Genomic DNA, 21,855 nt, shown 5'->3' on the forward strand with positions numbered 1-21,855 from the left:
GTGGGTGGGGGGAGCGAGGGAGGGAGTGAAGGGGGGAGTGAAGTTGGAGCGGAAGAAAATGCGCGCACGCGCTTTGCGGGGAGATGAATTTTTGGGAGCCACAGCGGCCACGACTTTTGGACTGGGCTATAACAACCCCACCGCACATGATTCCGCCTACTTCCCGAACACCGCCCTAGGCCGGCGCACGCTTGCAGGACTCTGCCAATCACAATCTCCATGGAGCTTCCATCCACGCCCCCCGCGTTTCCAGCAGCCAATGACATATCCCCCGCATATCGCCGCAGGATGCACGTCGATCCTACGTAGTGCTAAGACTGACGGGAGCTTCAGAGTGTAAATAAAGTTGCAATGTGACTGCCAGCCGCAGATCTCGGTTCTCTCCTTTTCTATTGCAGTTCGTGCCTGGTGGCTCTATAAGGGCGCTGTCGTCTTCAACCGATACCACGCATCATCCCGGACCGCAGCACAGGATGGAGTCACCAGAGGCTCAGGAAGCCTTGACCTCGCACCCCCTCAGGTCCCACGACTTCACCGTGCGCCCCGCACGCGAGTCCGACATGCCCGCGCTGAACGCCATCCACGCCCACTACGTCTCCAACACCGTCGCCACCTTCATCACCACCCCCCTCATGGACGCCGACTTCCTCGCCGGCTACACCTCCGTCCGCGCCGCCGACCTGCCCTACCTCGTCGCGGCCGACGCCTTCAACACCCCCGTCGGCTACGCCTACGTCTCCCCCTTCCGCGCCGCCAAAGCCGCGTACCGCCAGACCGTCGAGTTCAGCCTCTTCTGCCACCCCGCACACGCAGGCAAAGGGATCGGCTCGGCGCTGCTGCAGCGGCTCCTGGACGTGCTGCGCAGCCCGGAAGAATGGGCCGAGGACTGGATCGGGGAGGCGTGGCGCGGCGAGGACGGCAGGGTGCGGCAGGTGATCGGGGTCATGGCGCTGGACGAGCAGAGGAAGAACGGCGGGTGGGGGCTGAAGGAGTACTACGAGGGCTTCGGCTTCGAGCACGCCGGCACCCTCAAGGAGGTGGGGCGGAAGTTTGGGAAGTGGATCGATACCGTCTACGTCCAGCTCTCTCTGTGACGGACGGGGAGTGCATGTATATATACAGAGCGTCCCTTCGCCCCTCGCCACGCCATACGCCTGCCTCTTCACCTCCTCGCCTAGCTACGTCAACCCACCGCTGCGACCGCTTCTCCTCGATCCAACGCGGTCATCTGCAACCACCCCGTACGTCATCCGCTGGTAGTGCCGCCACCGCACCTCGACGCCCGCCTCTTCCAGCTTCCTCGCAAGGTACTCGACGCCCACATCCCGCAGCGGATCGATCGAAGCCGCTCGTCAACACCACCGCCGGCGGGTGATCACTCAAGTTCTCGACGGACTGCATCCCGGGCGAGACGTAGCGGTGCGCGGGCGGCAAAGGAAAAGATGCCGTTGCACTCGAGATGGCAGCCCGAGTTGTTCTCGGCGGCCGCCGGCGTGTCGAACGGCAGCGGGGTACAGCAGCACCTGCCCGGCGAGGTTCTTCTTTTTCCCCTCGTCGAGCTGCACGGGGAACTGGTGCTCCGGCGCGAGGTGGTAGTCGACGGGGTAGAGCTGTTGTTGGCCGTTAGCTTCTTCTTCATCACCCATTCTAGCCTCATAGAGTTAGAGAGAAGTAAAGATATAGATAAGGAGAGAGAAAAAGCAACAACAACAACCACCCCGGGACAACGCACAAGCAAGCCGGGGGGGGCGGGGAAAAAAGAACAGAGGAGCCAGCTGCGTCCGCGGTGTTTTGCGGATGGCGACGGCAGTGGCCTCGTCAGGTTCGGGACTCGAAAAGTGGACGGCGTTTCGGACGGCGTGGTACCGTCGGGTCAAATGAAATGGTGGTCTGTTTGGATTCGGACGGCTGACGTCATTGATGATATGCAGACACCTATCTAACGTTGGTGACGGATTGTACCGCTCCAAGTCAGAATGCAGAAGGGCAAGATTTAGTGAGAACCAGTGAGAAATCAGAAGTGTTTCTATTAATGAGACTGTGACTGAATATTTTCCCCGAGAACGTCTAGGATCCTGACTATGGCTCGGAGAGGAAATTGCATGCTTGCTCGCCTTTCCTACCCAGACCACAACCCCAATCGGTTGGGAAAATCACGCATCACCTTTTCGCATGCCATAAGCGCAATCATCCTCGTATCACAACTGTCGATTAGCCAAAACTTTCATCCGGACATCCCCAACACCATAATATACCGCATATGTCCGTCTTGATGGCCGCCGTTCGATATGGCCCCGCCTGTTGCAGAGGCCATACCATGCCGCAGCATCGATCGATCGATCGAAACCGACCCGGGCAACGAACTCAAGCACTCGTATCCATCATATCCGCGATATACGTCGGCGTTCCGTGCTGGCCCTCGAACTCGAACTGCTCGAACATGTCCCAGAAGTAAAAGTCCTCCTCGAAGAAGAGGTCGTTGGCGGATATCTCCTCGATCAGCGTCTCGAAGCGGCCCGAGGCGGCCACCTTGGGGCGGCGGACGAACGCCCTGAGCCGGCCCTTCTCGCGGCCTGCGGGCAGGCAGCCGAACGCGACGACCCGCAGCGCCGGGTTGGCGGCGGCCGACTGGCGGAACATGGCGTATGCGACGTTGGGCAGCCATGGGTTGCTTTCGTAGAAGTCCACCAGGGTGTCGTATGGGGCGCTGATGTGCTGTCTGTTCTCGGGCGTGCGGAGGGTGCAGACGAGACGGAGGCGGGGTGCTTGGGCAATTGTGTTCTGGCGGTGGTGTTAGTGTAGGTGTTGAAGTGATGGGACTTTGGAGCGGCAGAGAACTTACCAGGAAAGATTGCATTTCCGCCCCGGCGAGGTTGGGGTTTCTGTCTCGAATCGCTGGAACGGGCAGGCTGACCCAGAGTTCTTCCAATGCGGGGAAGCTGGAAACGAGCTTGGTGAAGGCCTGGGACATGTCTTTCCCGAGCGCGGAAAAGCTTCTGCCCAGAGATAAGGTTGCTTTCGAAAAGCTTCCGCGGCATACCTCGACACACAGAGTTCGTAGCGTCCCTGTCTTCTTCTGTGAAAGTTCTTCGCACACTTGGATAAATCCCTCTTTTGCAGTATACGGCATTCCCATGCTGGCGCCCCATGAGTATAGGATATCGACACCCGCCAGCACAAGATGCTGGAGGTTGCGGAATCTGTGTAACTTGTGAATCTCTGTCTCATCAAGGCACCCACCTTCAATGACAATGTCTCTGATCTTGTTATCTGGATGGAGGTTTGTGATCATAAAGAGAAAATTGCCGGGCTTCCGCATACACTCGCGGAGTGTTACGGACTGAAGGTCGGAGAAGTTAAGAATCTCCTTGAAAACCCTGCAGAACATGGCAGTGCTGTTGAATTTCTCGGGACAACCTGTCAGTGTCAAAGTCTTCAGCCGAAACCTGACGCCCAAGCGGGCTATCATAAGTGCGGCGAGTGCGAAGTCTTTAGGCCTGCCTACGCCTACAACTGTATGGTGCATGCAACAAACGCCAGACAAATGCCTAAGGTTGACAGCGCCTGCAAGCAACATGCCGGCTGCCTCGGCCATGCACGGGTCAGACTTGCAGTGAACGCTTATCGTCAAGGACGTGAGCATCGATGTGTCTGGCAAGATCCACTCTTCAAGAGGGGTGCGGGCTAGATAGCGTGGTGGCCAGCGCAGGTCCAGAGTTAGCAGATTGCGCTGGTGCTGGAACATGTGGTCAAGGAAGTCTGAGGGGAACTCGGTGCTACCAGTAGTTGAGCAGATGATGCGAATGCTCCGTAGCTGATTGTCGGCGATGTTGGCGAACAGAAGCGGCCAGTGGGCGTAGAAAAACTGGCCGCGGTGTTGAGGGCGATCAAGGGTTATGTCACGGATCTCCTTCGAGACTGGGTTAGAAGGACTGGTGAGGTTGTAAAGATCTCTTGCGGACCAGTCCCATTCGTTGATGTAGATGTGTTCATACAGAAATGGTAAGGTGAGAAGGCGAAGGTCCTTGCAGGTGAGAGCCAAGTTTGCGAGATCTCGTTTGCGCGTGATCTAGACACGTGTAGTCAGTGTGCGGTCGAGGCCAACATTCGGGGTGCGGTTGCTTCTCACAAACTCGATGATTTTCAGCGCGATTTCATTGGGGACGCCGCCAAAGGCACGCAGCGCCGGGCTGTTGAGTGACGGGTGGAAAGGCGCGGACGGGGTGGACATCTCGGCGACGGTGTGCGGTGCATGGAGGAGGGGGAAGAAGCCAAGATGTCAGTTGTGATATAAATGCAGTGCAGCAGTAAGCGACGCGAGGCGCCGACAGGAATGGCAGGCGCGCATGGGAGTCAATCACCACCACCACCAAACGCAGGGTGAACAAACTGCCCGTGAACAATGAAATTGAAGAACGGACTACGACAGACTGGCCCGAGACAGAAAGAAGCTGAGCCTGCCTTGTCTTGCTTGCTTTATAGACATGGGCATATCCAGGCAGCACCTTGGTGTAGCTAGGCAGCACTTCCAGGCAGGCGCATCTTCGAGATCCGGGAGGAACCGATATACTGACCATGCCGACCCAAGCGCAAACTTTACTTTAAATATTCGTCAGAAACGAGATGATGTTTCACGGCGCGCCAGGTGTTGAGCGGCCGGTGAGGCGGACGCAGGGCTGTCCCGTCGCTCCTAAAGCCGGCAGCCAATGATTTCCCGGCAGCGAAAAACACGGTGAAGAGCGGCTGAGACGCGCGAGAGACAAGGCCTCCGGGAAAGGCGGCAGGCGAAGGGAATCAGTTTACACATTGCCAAGGGAATCGCGACAGAAATTTAATAAGAGAAACTGCACGTCGGCGGTTGGGCCTGCGGCCTGGAGGCGCAAATCCCGAGCTGGCGGCCAGAGGCCATGCGCCCCATGGGGCTGGCCGAACACGGCACGGGCGCACAGGGGAGAGAGGGCACGGAGGGCACGCGCGAGCGAAGCGGTTCGTCTCGGTGTGCGCGCCGGCGGTGGTGGCCACAGTGGCAGTGGCTTGGGTCGCGGCGTCGCTGGCACGATTGACGTGTTTGCTTGGTTTTGCCCCACCAAACCCGAGCGAGTCGGGGCTTATCGAATCGAAATTTCTAGTCGGCCCTAGAACACCCTCGCAGTTTTCAGCCTCGTGCAGCCACATCAACTTCTCTGCTCTCCGCCCGGCTCCCTGCCACGCGTATAAACCCCCTCCGCGACGCGGTCTCTCCTTTCGAAAAGTTTGTCGCGCCGCCGTACCATCCGTACCCACACGCTCACCCGCCCAAGCACCCGAGTGACGCAACACCATGTCTGTCGTCGGTATTGATCTGGGGACGGCCAACACGGTTATCGCCGTCGCGCGCAACCGTGGAGTCGACGTCGTACGTCTGCTGCCTCCCACCACCCCCCGCCCACAGCTAACCGCCGCGTCCAGGTCACCAACGAAGTCTCCAACCGCTCGACGCCGTAAGTCGCCCGCCGCTGCCCCTCCCCCGCCATACACACACTGACCGCGCGCAGGACGCTCGTTGGCTTCGGTCCCAAGAGCAGATACCTCGGTGAGGCCGCCAAGACGCAGGAGATTTCCAACCTCAAGAACACCGTTGGCTGCCTGCCGCGTCTGGCTGGCCGCACCCTGAAGGACCCCGATGTCGTTATCGAGCAGGAGTACATCTCGGCCCCGCTGGTCGACATGAACGGCCAGGTCGGCGCCGAGGTCACCTACATGGGCAAGAAGGAGCAGTTCACTGCCACCCAGATGATTGCCATGTACCTTACCAAGATCAAGCAGACCGCCTCTGCCGAGCTCAAGCTGCCCGTCTCCGACGTCGTCATCAGCTGTCCGGCCTGGTTCACCGATGCTCAGCGCCGCAACATCATCGACGCCGCCGACATCGCCGGCCTCAAGACCCTCCGCCTCATGAACGACACCACTGCCACCGCTCTGGGCTACGGCATTACCAAGCTGGACCTGCCCGGCCCTGAGGAGAAGCCCAGGCGCACTTGCTTCGTCGACATTGGCCACAGCAACTACTCTTGCTCCATCGTCGAGTTCAAGAAGGGCGAGCTGGCCGTCAAGTCGACTGCCTACGACCGCCACTTCGGTGGCCGCAACTTCGACAAGGCCATTGTCGACCACTTCGTCACCGAGTTCAAGGAGAAGTTCAAGATCGACATCAACGAGAACCCCAAGGCCCGCGTCCGTCTGACCGCTGCCTGCGAGAAGCTCAAGAAGGTCTTGTCCGCAAATGCTGGCGCCCCCATCAGCGTCGAGTCCATCATGAACGACGTCGATGTCCGTGGTTTCCTCAAGCGTGAGGAGCTGGAGGAGCTCATGAAGCCGCTCCTCGAGCGCGCCACCAAGCCGCTCGAGCAGGCTCTCGCCGAGGCCAAGCTCAAGCCCGAGGACATTGACTCGATTGAGCTTGTTGGTGGCTGCACCCGTGTCCCCGCCCTCAAGGCCGCGATCCAGGACTTCTTCGGCAAGCAGCTCAACTTCACTCAGAACGCCGATGAGGCCATTGCTCGCGGTTGCGCCTTCAGCTGTGCCATCCTTTCGCCCGTCTTCCGTGTCCGTGACTTCTCCGTTCACGACATTGTCAACTACCCCATCGAGTTCACCTGGGAGAAGTCGCCCGACATCCCGGATGAGGACACCAACCTCACCGTCTTCAACAGGGGCAACACCATGCCCTCTACCAAGATCCTCACCTTCTACAGGAAGCAGCCTTTCGACCTGGAGGCCAGGTACGCCAAGCCCGAAGGTCTTCCCGGCAAGACCAACCCCTGGATCGGCCGCTTCTCTGTCAAGGGTGTCAAGGCGGATGCCAAGGATGACTTCATGATCTGCAAGCTGAAGGCTCGCCTGAACCTTCACGGTATCCTCAACCTGGAGCAGGGCTACTACGTCGAGGACAAGGAGGTGGAGGAGCCCATTCCCGAGGAGAAGAAGGAGGGTGATGTATGTGAACATTCCGATTCTGTTGGCGTTGGCTCTCTAAGTGAAGTCCCGGAGATGAGGGGTTCTGTCCGCTTGAACGAATCCCCCAACTCCCGCGAAACGAAGAGAGCCAAATACTCGCCTTTCCCGCGTCCTTCTTCCCCTTCATTCGCTCTTCCCACCGATAATAAAGAAGCTGCTAAACTAACCGGTGCACAGGCCATGGACGTCGATGCCAAGGACAACGCGGACAAGCCCAAGACTCGCAAGGTCAAGAAGCAGGTCCGCATGGGCGACCTTCCCCTCTCTTCCGGAACCGCATCGCTGGACCAGTCTTCCAAGGAGACGGCCGCTGAGCGCGAGTCGGCCATGATCATGGAGGACAAGCTTGTCGCCGACACGGAGCACATGAAGAACGAGCTCGAGGGCTTCATCTACGAGCTCCGTGGCAAGCTCGACGACGTGTACGCCGAGTTTGTCAGCGAGGCTGAGAAGGAGAAGATCAAGGCCAAGCTTGAGGCTTCTGAGGTAAGTTTGCCCGAATATCATCTGACATTTTCAACAGCTAACTTGACCATAGGACTGGCTTTACGAGGACGGTGAGGACACCACCAAGGCCGTCTACGTCGCCAAGATCGAAGAGATCCGCGCGCTTGCCGGCCCCGTCATCCAGCGCTACAACGACAAGCTCATGGAGGAGCTTGAGGCCAAGAGGAAGGTCGAGGAGGAGGCGGCTGCCGCCAAGCGTGCTGAGATTGAGGCGCGCCAGAAGGCCGAGGCGGAAAAGAAGCAGGCCGACAAGCCGGCCGAGCCCAAGGACGCCGAGATGGCGGACGCGGACAAGCCGGCCGAGACTGAGGAGGCGAAATAAGGAGAAGAAAAAGCAAAAAGTCAGTCACAGGCGTCGGTTCGGTATGATGCACGAGAAAATGATGCATTACTGGGTCGTTGGGGGTTTGATGATTGATTCCTCTATTCCCTATGCTCTTTTTTAAACTTTTCCAGTTTCTTGACACGACTGCGTAGGATCGATATTCGGATACGGCAATGGGGGCTTCATGATAGATCGATCTTCTAGAGACAATGACGGGTAAAATTTCACGACTTCAAATCGGGGCCATGTGATGTTGAGATTCTGTTGGATGTGATTGATATACAATTACATGTTACGCATTCGTTGATGAACTTGCAACATAGTAAATCTCATCACTGTTCTCGCGCTCCGTCAATGTCCCAAGGATTCCGAAGGAAATGCATCTGTGACTACCTGCGCATCCTGTAGTCCCCTCCTCCAACAGGGAGTTGGGAGAAAAAAAAACTTTGTGAATGACGATACCCACAGCCCCGTCATCACTTGACGTCACACACCCCCACAGCCCCTCAGCAGATCCCCTGCCAACCAACCCCTCCTCCGTGCCCCCTTCCCCCCTTTTGCATCATCGGTCCTCATCATGTCCGTCCCTCCATCACTTGTATCCATATTCATGTACGTAGGCAGTTGAATCCAGTCTCCGGACGAGAACGCACGTCTCAAACACGTGCACACCTATCCAGCCAGACAACAGATCCAAACCACCCACCCACCCACCCATGCAAGTCGCATCGTCCCCGGTGAACTCACAATCATCTTCCCTCCCATGTATGTTTCTCAGGCATCCAGGCACTCATCAGGCACTTACACGTTTATCTCCGAAACATCCCCGACCGGCCTGAGACCTGAGGGCGAAAAAAAAAAATCTCTTCAAACGCCACCACCCCTAACCATTAACCAGGGATCCTGCATCCAAACGCAAAAAAAGAACTATCGTGTGACCACACCAGGGGTCGAACCTGGAATCTCTTGATTCGTAGTCAAGCGCCTTGCCATTGGGCCATGCGGCCAGTTGTGAGCTGTTGTGCTTCTTTGATGGTGAGGGATTGGCCGGGACGGTATATGTAGGGGGAAATGGGATGGCTAACGGGGATGCGCGGGGCGGAGAGGTCGGGATGGGGGGTTTTGGGGGCGTGGAGGGGTGGTGTGATAAGAGGGGGGTGGGCAGGGGAGGGGCGCGTTGGCGTTGGGGGTTTGGGTACGGGGACTTTGGGGTGGGGACGATGTTTGGCCGGACAGACGGCTTGATTGGCTTGGACGGTTGGTTTTGGGGCTGTTGTGGTGCTGCTGCTGCTGCTGTTGCTGTTGGAGAGGGCTTGTGGCATTGCGTATGAGACAGTTGGTGAGCATTTTGCGGTTTTAAGGTTATTTTTCTTTTCCTTTTTTTGTGCGGAGAAAGCTTACCCTTCGGCGACAGCCTTCCCAGTAGGTCAGCAGGCCGGTGCTACCCTACCATATATATGCTCATTGCAAGAGTTTTTGCCTTCAGCCAGCCCACGACTCATGAACAAATTCCCTTGCAGCTGTCCCGACACGCTGCGTACACATTCAACTGACCCATGGATGACACAGCGAACTCCTGAAGGATAGGCTGGAGCAGCATCCGCAGCAAAACCAATTAGCGAGTTCCTCGTCGCCAGAGAAAATAGCATCAAGCATGCGGGGAGGGGTCTCGAAGGAAGATGTGTTGCTATTGTCACTAATGTCGTTGAGATGCAGAAGTGAAGTGAAATGGGCGTAGGTAACGGTTCAGGAAAATCTGACAGGATGGTGATAGGGAGCAGATATTGGGACGTGGATGCGAGGTTTAAAATTGTACAAATGCATCCAGACATTGGATTCCACTGCTTGTATATGCGGCGTGCAATCTCTATGTGTAGACGAATGTTGTGAAACACAATTTTTTGCAATTAGCTGTGGGAAGAGGATGCCATTAAGCGCTACCAAATCCCGTTCCACATGACAAGTGCTTGAACGTTCCTCATCTCTTGTCGTTTGAATTTCGCGAATGGAATCATTCACTCTTATTGGTCTGATCACTGCCCGAATCCCAGTAAACCACCGTAACCATCAACCCATCCGCCGTTCAAATCCGAACCGCAAGACGAATTCATGGCCCTCTGGATCTATGTTGTAAATCAGTTCATCGGTTCAATAACGATGGGTTGGATGAAGAACCTATCAGCGCCCTCGCTGGCCTGACTGAACGCCAGGTGACATACGCGATACTGATCGATATGATGCCCGCCACGAATGCGATGACCACTCCGATGATGTTGATCTCGTCACCAACGGAGATGGCGCGGGTGGTGACTGTCATCTTTTCTTCCTTATGTGTGAAGAGTGAAGAATATCGGACCTGAGAATTTTCCAACCAAATTGTGAGGATGCGCAGCGAGTGGCCCAAACAGGAGAGCAATTACTAACCAGACTCTGGTGTGAGACCTACGCGGTTCCTTGTAGGGGTAATCGCCGTCTGTGACACCAAGATAACTAAGCCGAGGGTGAACTGCAGGGATGAAAGGCTGGGTCGCAGCCTTGTCGTAACGATGGACACCGACGTAGCCCGAGAGTGGGAAGAAGTTTCAGCGGGAAGTGAACGTTAGCATCACTAGAAGCTTGCCAGAAAATGGCATCCGGATGGATTTATATCTGTTCACATTAATGTGCACGGTATTCATCATTCTCGTCTGGCGCATGAGATGGAGGCAGTGCAACCGTGTGGCACAAGGGAAGTGCTTACTATTCGTAAGGGGGGACAGCGACGGCCCGTCATGGCGGGATCGCGGCTGGCATGCGCTGTCAGCTCGGCAAAAAAAAAAAAAAAAAACAGCACCACTAATATGAACGTTACACAAGGCTCGCATATGGTGCTGCTAGGCAGGGAAGTAAGTTGAAGTGTCCCGCCTCAGCTAATTAACCATGGCATCCAGTCGTGTCCGGCCTGCGGAAGGGCCATATGCACTTAAGTAGCTGAGAGGCGGGATTCTATCCTTGCTGCTTGCTCATGTCGGGCAAAAAGTACGAGGTCAGCATAAGGTGTCGTAGACGTCGGCGCGGAAGCGGTATAGAAATGGTGTACGCTTGGACTTGTACTCGCCTAGCCAGATAGATGCAAGCCTGCCGCGGCACTGAACCGTCTCTGTCCGGCTTGATGTCTTTTTGTTGTCCTGTCTAGGTTGATTAGCAATAGCTGTGGTGAACGAATACTATTCCTATCTACAGACCAGTGCAGCTACTAAAGCAAGGCATGCAATACTTCTTCCATTGCCCTTTTGTTCTATCAAACTTTTCGGCTTCTAAAGCTATAAGCCACTGAGCACCCAACCACCGCTTTTGAGATATCCCGGATCCCGAATAAGAGGGAGAAAAAAAAAAATAAAGCCAACCCAACCAACGCCGCCGCTACAATTAAACAAAACTCCCTAACCCACGCCCCATCAAACCTCCAAGCCCCATCAAGCCTTCAACCCCTCCAACAGCGCCCCCTCCCCCCTCTTCCCCACCGCTCTAAACACGCTCCCCTCGCCGCCAACATCCAGGCCTTCCTCAGCCCGATCATACGCCTCCTCACTACGATCCATCAGGATCCTCAACTCCTCCTCCCCCAGCAGCACCTTGCCCTCTTGCGCCCCAACATCCCAGCCGACGCCATCCTCCCTCCTCAGCAAGCGCTGTAATTCCTCCCTAGCGTCCTTCTCGCTATTACTATTATCATTGCGCGTCAACCCGCCCTTTCTGATAACCAACTTCTCGAGCCTGCGCTTGCCCTCGGCGGCGTCGAGCAGCGTGGTTTCGACGGTGTTGCGCGTGGCGAGGCGGTAGACGAGCACGTTGTGCGTCTGGCCGATGCGGTGCGCGCGGTCCTGCGCCTGCAGGTCCTGCTGCGGGTTCCAGTCGCTGTCGAACAGGACGACCGTGTCGGCGGCGGCGAGGTTGATGCCCTGGCCGCCGGCGCGGGTCGAGAGGAGGAAGAGGTTGGCCGGGGGCTCGTCGTCGTCATCGTCGTCAGCGGGCTTGTTGAAGGCCTTGATCAGCCTCTGGCGGTCCTCCTGCTTGACGCTGCCGTCGATGCGGCAGGTGCGCCAGCCGCGCAGCTCCTCGGCGTAGCGCTCGAGCAGGTCGAGCTGCGTCTTGAACTGGCTGAAGACGAGCACCTTGTGGCCATCCGCGAGCAGCGCCGGGAGCAGCGCGTCCAGCAGCAGCATCTTGCCCGACGTCGCCACGAGCGTCTCGTCGGGCGCGCCCTCCTCGCCCGTGCGGGCGTCGACGAAGGGGCTGAAGAAGTTGAGCGGCGAGTCGCAGCACAGCCGGAGCTGCATGACCGGGTTCTGCAGCTTCTTCGCCCCGATCTGCCGCTTCGCCATGGCGAGTGTTGCTGCTCGCATGTCTTCTTCTTCGATTTCCGTGTCTGGTGTGGAGCGCGACTCGGGCGTAACGTCGGAATCGGCCTCGAGTTCCCGAAAATACTTGGTGTCGCTGACCTCCTCGTACGTCTTGCGGCCGGCGGCTGCGCGGCGACGGCTACGACCGCTACCGGTGGCGGAAGCGGGTGTGGCCTCCCTGCTCGTCTTGGTGCTCTTATTCGGTGTGGCTGAATCGCCGTCGAGAGCTTTGCGTTTGAGGCTGGTGGTGCTGCGAGAGCTTCGAGGGGTTCCGGCGTTGCTGTTCATCTGCTCGACTGCCTTGTCCTCCAGGTACTGACGGCTGGTTCCGTCGAGGATGGCCTGGTACAGCTCACGTTGCATGGGAGTGAGCGGTGCGTAGAGAATGTACTCCCGCTTCCGAGGCATCAGCTTCTCGACATCGGCCTTGACCCTCCTGAGAAGGAACGGCTTCAGAATGGCATGCAAGCTGGCCACGAGCTTTTGCTTCCGCTCTTCGGAGAAGATCTGCTCGTAGCCTTGGCGGTCTTTGAGAGCGGAGAAGTCAAACCAGGATTCGAATGATTCCAGCTTATCGAAGATTGTGGGCATGAGGAAGTGCAGGAGAGACCAAAGCTCCTGCAGGTTGTTTTGCAGCGGCGTACCGGTTATGAGAAGGCGATTGGCGGACTGGTAAGACTGAAGCTCGCGGATGAGACGGCAGTTGAGGTTCTTGATGCGGTGCCCTTCGTCAATGATGATGAATTTCCACCCAAAGCCGGCAAGGAACTTCCGATCGTTCATGCAAATCTCGTAACTCGTCACAACGATGGGGAACTGCGGAGACCCCGGGTTCTTCAACTTCGCCTTTCGAATCTGCTCGCGCTCCTGCTTGCTGCCATGATAGAGCACGACCGGAATCGTAGGTGCCCACTTCCGCACCTCCTCGACCCAGTTCATAGTCGTACTCAGCGGCGCCGCAATCAGGAACGGCCCGTAGACGCCCTTCTCCCTGAGGAAGGCGAGGAAGGCGATGGTCTGGATGGTCTTGCCCAACCCCATCTCATCCGCCAAGATGCCGTTCAACCCGTTCTCGTACAGCGACGTCAGCCACTCCAGCCCCTCGAGCTGATACGACCTCATCGTGCCGCCGGTGACCAAGCCCGGCTGCCGCGCCGAACGCAGGTTCTGGATGCCCACATCCGCCGTCGCGACGTCCGCCTCGGCCGCCTCCTGCAGCGCGTCTGACACGCTGGCCTTGCCCGCCTTGGCTTCAACGTCCTCCTTCTTGAAGTAACTCGAGATTTTGTTCGCAGCCGCCGGCGCCTTCGCCTTCCTCGACGGCCTCCCCGCCTTGCCCCTCGTCGGCAACTTCTTCCCCTCCCCCTCCCCTTCCGCCTTCCCCGCCCCACTCGCCCTCGTCGCCCTCCTCTGCCCCACCTCCGCCACCTTCTCAGCCTCCTCCTCCCTCTTCACCCTCGCCGCCGCCGCCTTCTCATCCTTGGCGCCGCCCTCCTCTCGCTCCTCCTCCTCCCGCTGCATCTGCGCCAGCATGATGCTGCTGTACAGCTTGCTCTGGCTGAGCAGGTACTCGAGCGCCTTGAACTTGGTGTCGTCGACGGCGGGAACGTCGCGCCGCTCTTTCGCCAGGGCCGCCGCGTCGCGCTTCTCGCGCGCGCGCCGCATCGCGTCTTCTTCTTGCTGCATCGTAGAGGAGACGCCTGAGGGGGTAACGGTGGCTTGGTCGGACGCCATTTTGGGATGTGGTTGAGGTGGGAGTGAGGCGGTGGTGGAAGTGAGGTGGTGGTGGGCGTTTGGCTCGGTTTTTTTCCCTCTACGCGGGTGGCGAGGCAAGTTCGCGTTCTGTCTGCCTTTGGCGCGGGGACAGCCGCCGTGTGTGGGACGGTGCGGGTGTTTCTGTCGAGCGTGGATGATGGGTGGAGGAATGAAAACACAAAGTGTGTGAGGTGAGTGGCCAATGGCTCAATTACTATGTCCGGGGCTACAGACGCGTCGACGTCACGGATGGCGGGAGACGCGACGCCAAAGAGATAAGCGAGCGGCGGGCTTGGCGATCGAGCGCGCGTGGATCCACAAGCCGCATCGAGTCCCTGACGCTTCCTATTGGGAGAGGCCGCTTGCTAGCTGCGAGGCCATGCTGCGCCGTTCCTGATCCTCCTGTGCTCCTCAGGCGGTGGTGTTACGGTCTATGGATCTCTGGCGTGTACCGGCCCGCAGCCACCACCGAACTACAAACGCTCAAAGCCGGGGTGTGAAGATGTAGAATTAACGCCGATTATGCCCTATACAGTCTTTACCTGCCTGAATACCGAAATCAACTCCGCTTCTCGTCTTCTATCTGCCTCTTCAGGTCCTCCAGCGCCTCCTCGCGCGTGCGCAGATGCGACTCCAGGCCGTCGACCTGCTCGCGCACCGACTGGATCTCGTCCTGCATGCCCTTCAGGCCGGCGCCCTCCTTGGCCTGGCCCTCGCCCAGCTCGAGGTCGCGCAGCTGGCGGCGCTTGTACTCGAGCAGCTGCTCGAGCTCGCGCTTGACCAGGGCGGGCTTGCTGTCCTCGCGCGTGTCGCGGCCCTTTGCCTTCATCGTCTGCTCGACGTTGGCCAGCTTGTCGTCGAGGTCGCGCAGCTGCTTCTTCAGCCGCACCTCCTCCCAGTCCTCGGTCGTCTTGGCCGCGCCGAAGTCGGTGCCCTTGGGCAGGTAGCGGCCGCGGTCGCCCACGCCCAGCCGGCTGAGGTAGGCGTCGCCGAAGCGCGCCTTGCGCCCGGCCGTCGTGCCCTCGTCGCGGTCGACGGCCCACCGGCTCTTGGCGCCCGGGCTCGCCACGCGATCGAGGTTGTACTCGATGTTGCCCTTCTCAAAGCTGGCGCGCAGGCTGGGCGGCACGAAGCGCGGGATGCGGAACCCTTCGTGGCGCATGTTGAGGATGTGCAGGAAGGCGAGGCAAGCGTCCTTGCCGATGCCCTCGTGGCCGCGGGCGTTGACCAGGTTCCAGGCGCTGCGCACGTCGGTGTCGGGCACGTCGAGCGAATCGTATAGTGGCTCTAGTGTCTCGAAGTTCACGTCGCCGCGGTGGTCCTTGTTGGCCGAGTAGATCTCCTCGTACTTGAGCTTGTCGCCCGGCGACATGTACCAGTCGAAGCCGTCCTTCAGGCCGGGGGTGTCGTCGTCGTCGTCGACGCGCTCGAACTCGGGCTGGCCGCCCGAGATGGCGCGCGTGGCCTGCACCAGGTGGGCCTTGGACTCGGGGACGAGCCAGTCGGGGAGGGTCTGCGGGACGTCGTTGTACTCCTGCGCGCGGCGTGGTTAGCCTCCCTCACAGCTTGGTGCCCGAAGCGGAGTCGGGACGAGCGGAGTCGGGACGTACGCCGTTGACGAGGTCGAAGATCAGGCGCATGGCGACGCAGAACTCCTCAAAGTCCAGGCGGCCATCGTTGTCGACGTCGGCCAGGTCCCAGATCTTCTCCAGCTGGTCGTCGCGCAGCTGGCTGTTCTTGAGCACGGAGGCGGCCTGCTGGCCGTCGAGGTGGGAGCCGCCCTGGGCCAGCGAGGCGAAGATCTCCCAGTAGCGCTCGACCTCCCATTGTTCTATCCGCTTGGCTGCCATGGCTCGGGGTGTGCGGTCGGCGGCGGGGGTGGGTGTGGGTGTGTCGGGGATCGATGGCGGTGATTGAGGGTAGCTGGCAGCCCCCCGAGCTGCCCGATGAGATGTGCCAAGCTCTCCCCTCCCCGCCGCCTCCGCGTCCCCAACCCGCGCCGCTCCGCTCCCTGCTCACCTCCGCCCTCGCTCCGCCCGATCAACTGCATCCGCGACGACATGCATCCGTGGTCATCCACAACATGCTGAGCAAGCCCCGAGCGAACGGCGCCCGGCACGAGACACCCCGTCCGAGACCGGCTCGTTCAAGGCTACAGCAACACTACCGAGCGGGACGACTCAGAATGCCAGCAATCGCGTCTGCACGACGGCTTCGACGCCCCCGCAAGCCTAGGCGAACTGTGGGAAGCTGAGGTGACCCTCGCCGCAGCGCTGCAGATGGCGTTACCTTACGAGTCGCTGCACCCTTAGTCAAGAGGTCCACCCGCAGTGGTGATCCGGCCCGCGCCTCACCGTCGGCGCAGCAGTGGTAAAGATTGACCGCGGCAGCTCCACTCCCTGCGGCACGGTGTGAAGACTGCTCACCCTTGCCAACCCGGCCGCGAGTCGTATGCGACACCGTGCCCCCATATCCGCCCTCATGCGGACCAATGCCAATAGCCCAATTCACTGCCAGAAATCCTTACTCGCCAGAGTGGAGACTCCCGCCTTGCCGCGCAACATAAATAACCACACACCTTGTTTGAGAAGTCATGTCTTTTCTCATCCAGAATCTGTCATCATGGACTCACCCTCTGTTGCACTCGGCTCAGCTCCTCGCCTGTTGCTTGTGACTGCACTTGCTGTAAGAACGAACAGATGAACATCATCTGGGGTCCCACAGCTCATCTTAAGATCGACAGGTCCTTATTCTCTACCTTGGCTTGGCCATTCACAGGCTGTGGTTTCATCCCCTTGCAAAATATCCCGGACCGCGTTTGGCAGCAATCACCAATGTTGGTCCAGTGCCCCCTGCACCGAGTCAGGAGTGACTAAACAGACCCTCCAGCTTCCATATTCCATCGACTATCTGAGCGGCAGACAGCCCTACCGCCTCCTAAAGCTGCACGAAAAATACGGTCAGTCTATACAAGACAACACGGCCACCAAAGCTCACTGTCCGCCGTAGGCCCCATCGTCCGCATCGCCCCCAATGAGCTCTCCTTCAACACGGCCCAATCGTGGAAGGACATCTACGGCCAACGCAAAGGACACAGCCCCTTCGTCAAAGCGCCCTTCTACGATGGAAACATGTTCGCCGACATGGCGCAATCCATTGCAAGCGAGTGCGATCCCGCAAAGCACGCCGTGATGCGGAAATACCTCGCCAGCGCCTTTACCGAGCGGTCCTTGCGTGAGCAGGAGGCCATCATCGGCGGGCACGTCGACGCCTTTATCGCCCGAGTTGGGGAGCTGGGATCGGCTAAGGACGGCATCGATCTTACCCGCTGGTTCCACCTGCTCACTTTGGACATTATCGGAGACTTGGCCTTTGGTCAGTCTTTTGGAGGCATTGAGTCTGGTAGGTGCCTTGGAATCGACCCGGGGAGACTTGGCTGACGGGCTGTAGGAAAGACGAACAGCTGGATTGAGGCTGTCATTGGGAGCATGGGCCAGTTCATGTTGGCTGACACTTTTGGCCGGTTTCCTTGGATTGGCAAGGCGTTGATGACGCTGAACAGCGACGCCGTCGAAAAGCTTCTTGCTTCCGCGAGGGAGCATCAAGCATTCACGGTGGAACTTATCAAGAAGTAAGTTGAGCAATGGGTGTACGTGCGGGCGTTAGGTCTCATATCAGCAACAGGAGGCTCGCACAAGATACGGGCCGCAAAGACTTCGTCACATGTCTCTTGGAGGGCGGCGAAGGCCAGAAGCAGATGTCTGAAATCGAGCTGGCCGCTCACTCTTCCGATTTTGTGTAAGTCGAGCCAAAGCGAAACTGTGCTCTGACTAATGGCACACAGCATTGCTGGAAGTGAGACCACCGCTACGACGTTGGCGGTGATAGTCTTTTACCTCTGCAAGGACCCGGCTCTCATGGAAGAACTCCAGCGGGAAGTTCGGAACTCCTTCGACAGCTACGATGCTATCAATTCGACCAGCACCGCCAAGCTCCGTTATCTGCACGCCGTCTGCCAAGAAGCCTTGCGGATTTGTCCGCCCGTGCCCCTTGGTCTTCCCCGAATAGTTCCTCCGGGAGGTGACACAGTTGACGGGCAATTCCTCCCCCACGGCGTATGTATCCCTGTTTATTACTTCGCCTTGGCCATGGTTACTCACAGTATCAATAGACGGTTGTGTCGACCCACCCCCTTGCAGCCACGTTTTCCGAGTCCAACTTCGCCGATCCATGGAAGTTCGACCCGCAGAGGTGGCTCTCGCCAGATAACCGAGATTGCTTAGACGCCAGCCAACCGTTCTCGCTGGGCTCGCGCGTTTGCATCGGAAGAGCGTAAGTGTTGTCGTGGCATAGGAAAAGAGCCCCGTCACTGACGCATAATGCACGCAGGCTTGGTCTTCTGGAACTTCGCACCGTTCTATCCAAGATGCTGTTCAAGTACGACCTCACCCTGGTAGATCCGACACTCGACTGGCACCGGGAAGTGGAAATGCATGTGCTCTGGAAGAAGCCGGCGATGAGGGTGAAAGTTCAGCCGATATGAGCAAGGGGGTCGGTGTAGTCAGCCTGACGTCCATGTACCGGTGTCGATCGGTACGACCATGCCATGTGGGCGTCCTTTTACCCGGTAAGGCTTTCAGATCGGAAGCTTTGACATCGAACCACCCCGAGAAATAGGCATCCAATACAGCCAGGGCTAAGGAAGGGTAATCCAATGTCGCCACCAACGTCCGAGAGCTTATACTGAATCGCCGATGGGCAAATGAGATACAGGGGTGTTCACCGCCCCGGCCTTGACTTCTTTTCCTCTTGAACGTTGCTCCTTATCTCCTCCCAAGCCGCCTTTTCGCCGAGAGAAAACTCATATATGGATATGTTTCTTCACAGTCCCGTCCGTGCGCCAGCGTCGGAGTCATGTCCTATGCAACTGCGCCGTTCGCAGTGTGGGGGGCCCCACCGCTCACTTGCCCCTTTGCAGCAACAGATGTTCTAGCCTACTATCACCCAATGCTGCCCACCGCTTAAATAAGGCCCCAAGATCCAAACTTCTGGCACGCACCCGCTCGCGTGGCACAGCAGCAGTGCTCGGCTATTAGCAGGTTTCCCGTTTCGACTAGTATGGTAAAGCTTCTGCCAACGGTCAGACCGCGTTCCCCTCCCCCCTATACCGCACAAGCGAGCTAGCCGCGCGGAAGAAGGGATGGCTCGAGCTAAACCCACGTGGGGCGCGGCTAACCGAAGGAACTCATGCTTTCGCGAGGTGTGCTGTGGAGTTATTACTGGCCACTTCTTGCCCGTCAGTCAGTCAGTCAGTCATTCAGTCAGGCCATTCGGCGCCGATCAATGCTGCGGCATCAGTCAGGTAGAAGTGAATCAGCATTGTCGCTGCTGCGCCGCACAATGCCATTGCGGCGTATGGGACATGGTTCTCGGTATAAGTGAGCTTGAGTCGATGGAGGGCTGGCCGGGTTGCTCTCTCTTTTGCTGCTTTGCAAGGCCCATCCATCACTTCTTTGATTCTCGCTCCCCCCAACCCTTATTCCCGCGTGTACCGGCAACTCTTTCCCTATCCATCCATCTACCCAAGTCGAAGCCGACGAGGAAACCATGCCCGGCCTCCTCTCCACCAGACAGGAGCTGCTCTCCGAGGTTCGAGGCCAGACCCTCGTGCTTCCGGACCTGTGGCAGTACTGCAGCCACTGGCCTCAGGCAGTGAACCCGGGACTCGACCGGCTGAGGCAGGACGTGAACGATTGGCTTGACAGGTGAGCAACCAACAGCGAGGATGTGGAGAGAGAGAGGGACAGTGTGTGCCCATTGCACCGTGTGTCCAAACATATCCCGGCACGGTGGAACTGCTGCTAACCAGGATTGATCTTTCTCAGCGCCATCCCGTCGGAGAAGCTGCGCAAGGCGTTCAAGATTGCTGACATCGGGCTGCTGGGCGCCTGCGTCTACCCCTTCGCGAGCTATGATCGCTTGAGGATCGCGGCGTTGCTGAATATCTGGGTATGTTGCCGTCTCCGTCTCGTCATGGTTGGTCCTTGATCCAGACCGCTGTGCTGTTCCGCTCTGTTGGGACGTGGAACATGTTGTTGACGCAATGTGCTATTGTTACCGGGATCGAAAGATCTTCATCGTAGATGACGGTGAGTTACCTACGATACACACATCATCCCGGAGAACCGTCGGCGTGGGCGGGGGGTTGTCAGACCACTTCTTTTGTGCTGACCCGTCTTCCTCGGCCAAACAGAGCTCGACATGGAAAGCGGAACCATGGTCGACGACCTCGAGACGTCCAACCGGTACCGCGCCGAACTCGTCGACTTCGTCCGCAGATGCCTCGGGCTTGCCGATGCCGACGATGCCAACGAAGACGACGACGACGTCGACGAACAACGCCAGCAGCCCAAGTCCGGCGTCAATGATACCGGATACAGCCACATCATCCAGAGCTTCGCCATGCTCGGCCGCGAGATCCAGGCCGCATACAATCTTGGTCAGTACTGCAAAAAAGAGACAGATAGAGAGCCACGACAGCAGGTGGCAGAGCAATCGCGTCGCCTACGTACCCGCATCTTCCCCTCCCCCCAAAGACGTTGGCAACGTGCTTGTAGGGAGTTGAATCCAACATCCGGACACCGTATAATACTCGCATCCACGTCCCGATCTTGGATTCAACTACCTATGAAAGCGTCGCCGATAGGAGACCTGAGAGGGCCGCGTCCAATTCTTCTGTTCGCCTGCTTGCGTGTGGTGTGCCACCTCGGATACCATGAGCGGGACTTTGACTAACGCAGTGTGTTGCTTTTCGCTTCTCGCAGAACAAAGGCACCGCCTTCTCGACAACGTCATCTTCTACCTCGGCATGACGAGGGAAGAGCAGTGTTCGCGGCTCGCCGGCGGTATCCCGTCGCCCGAGGAGTATTGGAAGTTCCGCGACGGCGCCAGCGCCGTCGAGGTGTGTCTTGCTATGGTCGAGTAAGTGCACCGCCCCTGCCGGTGTAGTTTGGAAGCGCTGTCTGTCGGCTTGGAGAGGGGGGAAGTTCCGTCCGCTTGGGCTCGTGCTGACGAAAAGCCCCCGACAGGTACCTCGCAGACGCCAGCGGACTCCCGAAGCAGGTCTTCGACGACCCCGATATGAAGAAGTTGTGGACTCTCACGAACACCAACGTTTCACTGTCAGTAGTCCAACAACACCCCGCCCGTCACAGGAGAGAACTCGGAGAATCGGAACTGACCAGCTGCTGTCCCAGCGTCAACGACGTTTTCTCGGCAAAGAAGGAGCTCGTGCGTAACCAATCATCCCGTTCTACCACGAAGCGCATCGCATCGATGGGTAAGGCGTCACTGACACAAAAGACATCCCGAACGCAGGCCGGAGAGTCCATCGCAAACGCCATCCCGATCTGGTACGCCGCGGCGCCGAGCGGATCCGACCGCATGCAAGCCGCGACTGACCGCGCCGTCGCCATGTTCGTCCGAACCGTCGGCGAGGTCGACGACCTGGCCCGGAAACTGATGCTGCGCTACGGCAACGGCCGGCTTCTCGACGACCATCTGACGAAGGAGTTGCAGTGGTTCATCGACGGTTGCAGGACTTGGTGCACCGGGAATTACTACTGGAGGTATGTAAGGGCGTTGTTGATTGATCCCTTCTGAGACGGGGAATGTGGTTTTGCTAATGGAAATTCGATGCAGTCTGAGGACCGCGCGCTATGGGAGGTTGGGGGAGGCTGAGGGGAAGAATGGGTGTCTCTTTATTACTTTGTAAGCTTCTGGCGGGGTTTTTTCTTATTTCTTTTAGAGAGCGAATGCAAATACCCTTCTGCGCAGTCATGATCAGCATTACACGTCCCGGATCAGTTGCTGTCGGGGAGCTCCAGCCGA

General features: G+C 58.3%; 7 protein-coding genes and 1 non-coding gene across 8 annotated transcripts; 4 read left to right on the top strand and 4 right to left on the bottom strand.

Moving 5' to 3' along the window:
• Positions 1-288: 288 nt before the first annotated feature.
• On the top strand, positions 289-1,094 carry SLS55_000917 (uncharacterized protein; the record flags this gene model as incomplete). The annotated part of the gene is made up of 2 exons (XM_066772424.1): positions 289-294; positions 399-1,094. The coding sequence occupies 2 exons, from the start codon at positions 289-291 to the stop codon at positions 1,092-1,094; spliced, it is 702 nt and encodes a 233-aa protein (XP_066637703.1).
• A 1,270-nt stretch (positions 1,095-2,364) lies between these two features.
• On the bottom strand, positions 2,365-4,231 carry SLS55_000918 (uncharacterized protein; the record flags this gene model as incomplete). The annotated part of the gene is made up of 3 exons (XM_066772425.1): positions 2,365-2,781; positions 2,843-4,069; positions 4,130-4,231. The coding sequence occupies 3 exons, from the start codon at positions 4,229-4,231 to the stop codon at positions 2,365-2,367; spliced, it is 1,746 nt and encodes a 581-aa protein (XP_066637704.1).
• Positions 4,232-5,320: 1,089 nt separating this feature from the next.
• Positions 5,321-7,825, top strand: SSE1 (adenyl-nucleotide exchange factor sse1; the record flags this gene model as incomplete). The annotated part of the gene is made up of 4 exons (XM_066772426.1): positions 5,321-5,395; positions 5,449-5,480; positions 5,535-7,482; positions 7,535-7,825. 4 exons carry the CDS (start codon positions 5,321-5,323, stop codon positions 7,823-7,825), a joined length of 2,346 nt encoding a protein of 781 aa, XP_066637705.1.
• Positions 7,826-8,763: 938 nt separating this feature from the next.
• Positions 8,764-8,835, bottom strand: SLS55_000920. Its single transcript has one exon. It is a non-coding gene; the product is annotated as a tRNA-Arg (tRNA).
• A 2,448-nt stretch (positions 8,836-11,283) lies between these two features.
• Positions 11,284-13,944, bottom strand: IRC5 (putative ATPase; the record flags this gene model as incomplete). The annotated part of the gene is made up of 1 exon (XM_066772427.1): positions 11,284-13,944. One exon carries the CDS (start codon positions 13,942-13,944, stop codon positions 11,284-11,286), a length of 2,661 nt encoding a protein of 886 aa, XP_066637706.1.
• A 580-nt stretch (positions 13,945-14,524) lies between these two features.
• On the bottom strand, positions 14,525-15,815 carry END3 (endocytosis defective-related protein; the record flags this gene model as incomplete). Its single annotated transcript, XM_066772428.1, has 2 exons — positions 14,525-15,499; positions 15,576-15,815. 2 exons carry the CDS (start codon positions 15,813-15,815, stop codon positions 14,525-14,527), a joined length of 1,215 nt encoding a protein of 404 aa, XP_066637707.1.
• Positions 15,816-16,664: 849 nt separating this feature from the next.
• Positions 16,665-18,508, top strand: SLS55_000923 (uncharacterized protein; the record flags this gene model as incomplete). The annotated part of the gene is made up of 7 exons (XM_066772429.1): positions 16,665-16,680; positions 16,975-17,367; positions 17,416-17,596; positions 17,650-17,763; positions 17,810-18,080; positions 18,137-18,297; positions 18,355-18,508. The coding sequence occupies 7 exons, from the start codon at positions 16,665-16,667 to the stop codon at positions 18,506-18,508; spliced, it is 1,290 nt and encodes a 429-aa protein (XP_066637708.1).
• Positions 18,509-19,572: 1,064 nt separating this feature from the next.
• SLS55_000924 (uncharacterized protein) lies at positions 19,573-21,627 on the top strand (the record flags this gene model as incomplete). Its single annotated transcript, XM_066772430.1, has 6 exons — positions 19,573-19,730; positions 19,851-19,974; positions 20,096-20,114; positions 20,219-20,464; positions 20,790-20,946; positions 21,054-21,627. 6 exons carry the CDS (start codon positions 19,573-19,575, stop codon positions 21,625-21,627), a joined length of 1,278 nt encoding a protein of 425 aa, XP_066637709.1.
• Positions 21,628-21,855: the final 228 nt, after the last annotated feature.

The sequence above is a fragment of the Diplodia seriata genome (genome assembly GCF_021436955.1).
Source record: "Diplodia seriata strain FDS-637 chromosome Unknown scaffold_1, whole genome shotgun sequence".
Lineage (NCBI taxonomy): Eukaryota > Fungi > Ascomycota > Dothideomycetes > Botryosphaeriales > Botryosphaeriaceae > Diplodia > Diplodia seriata.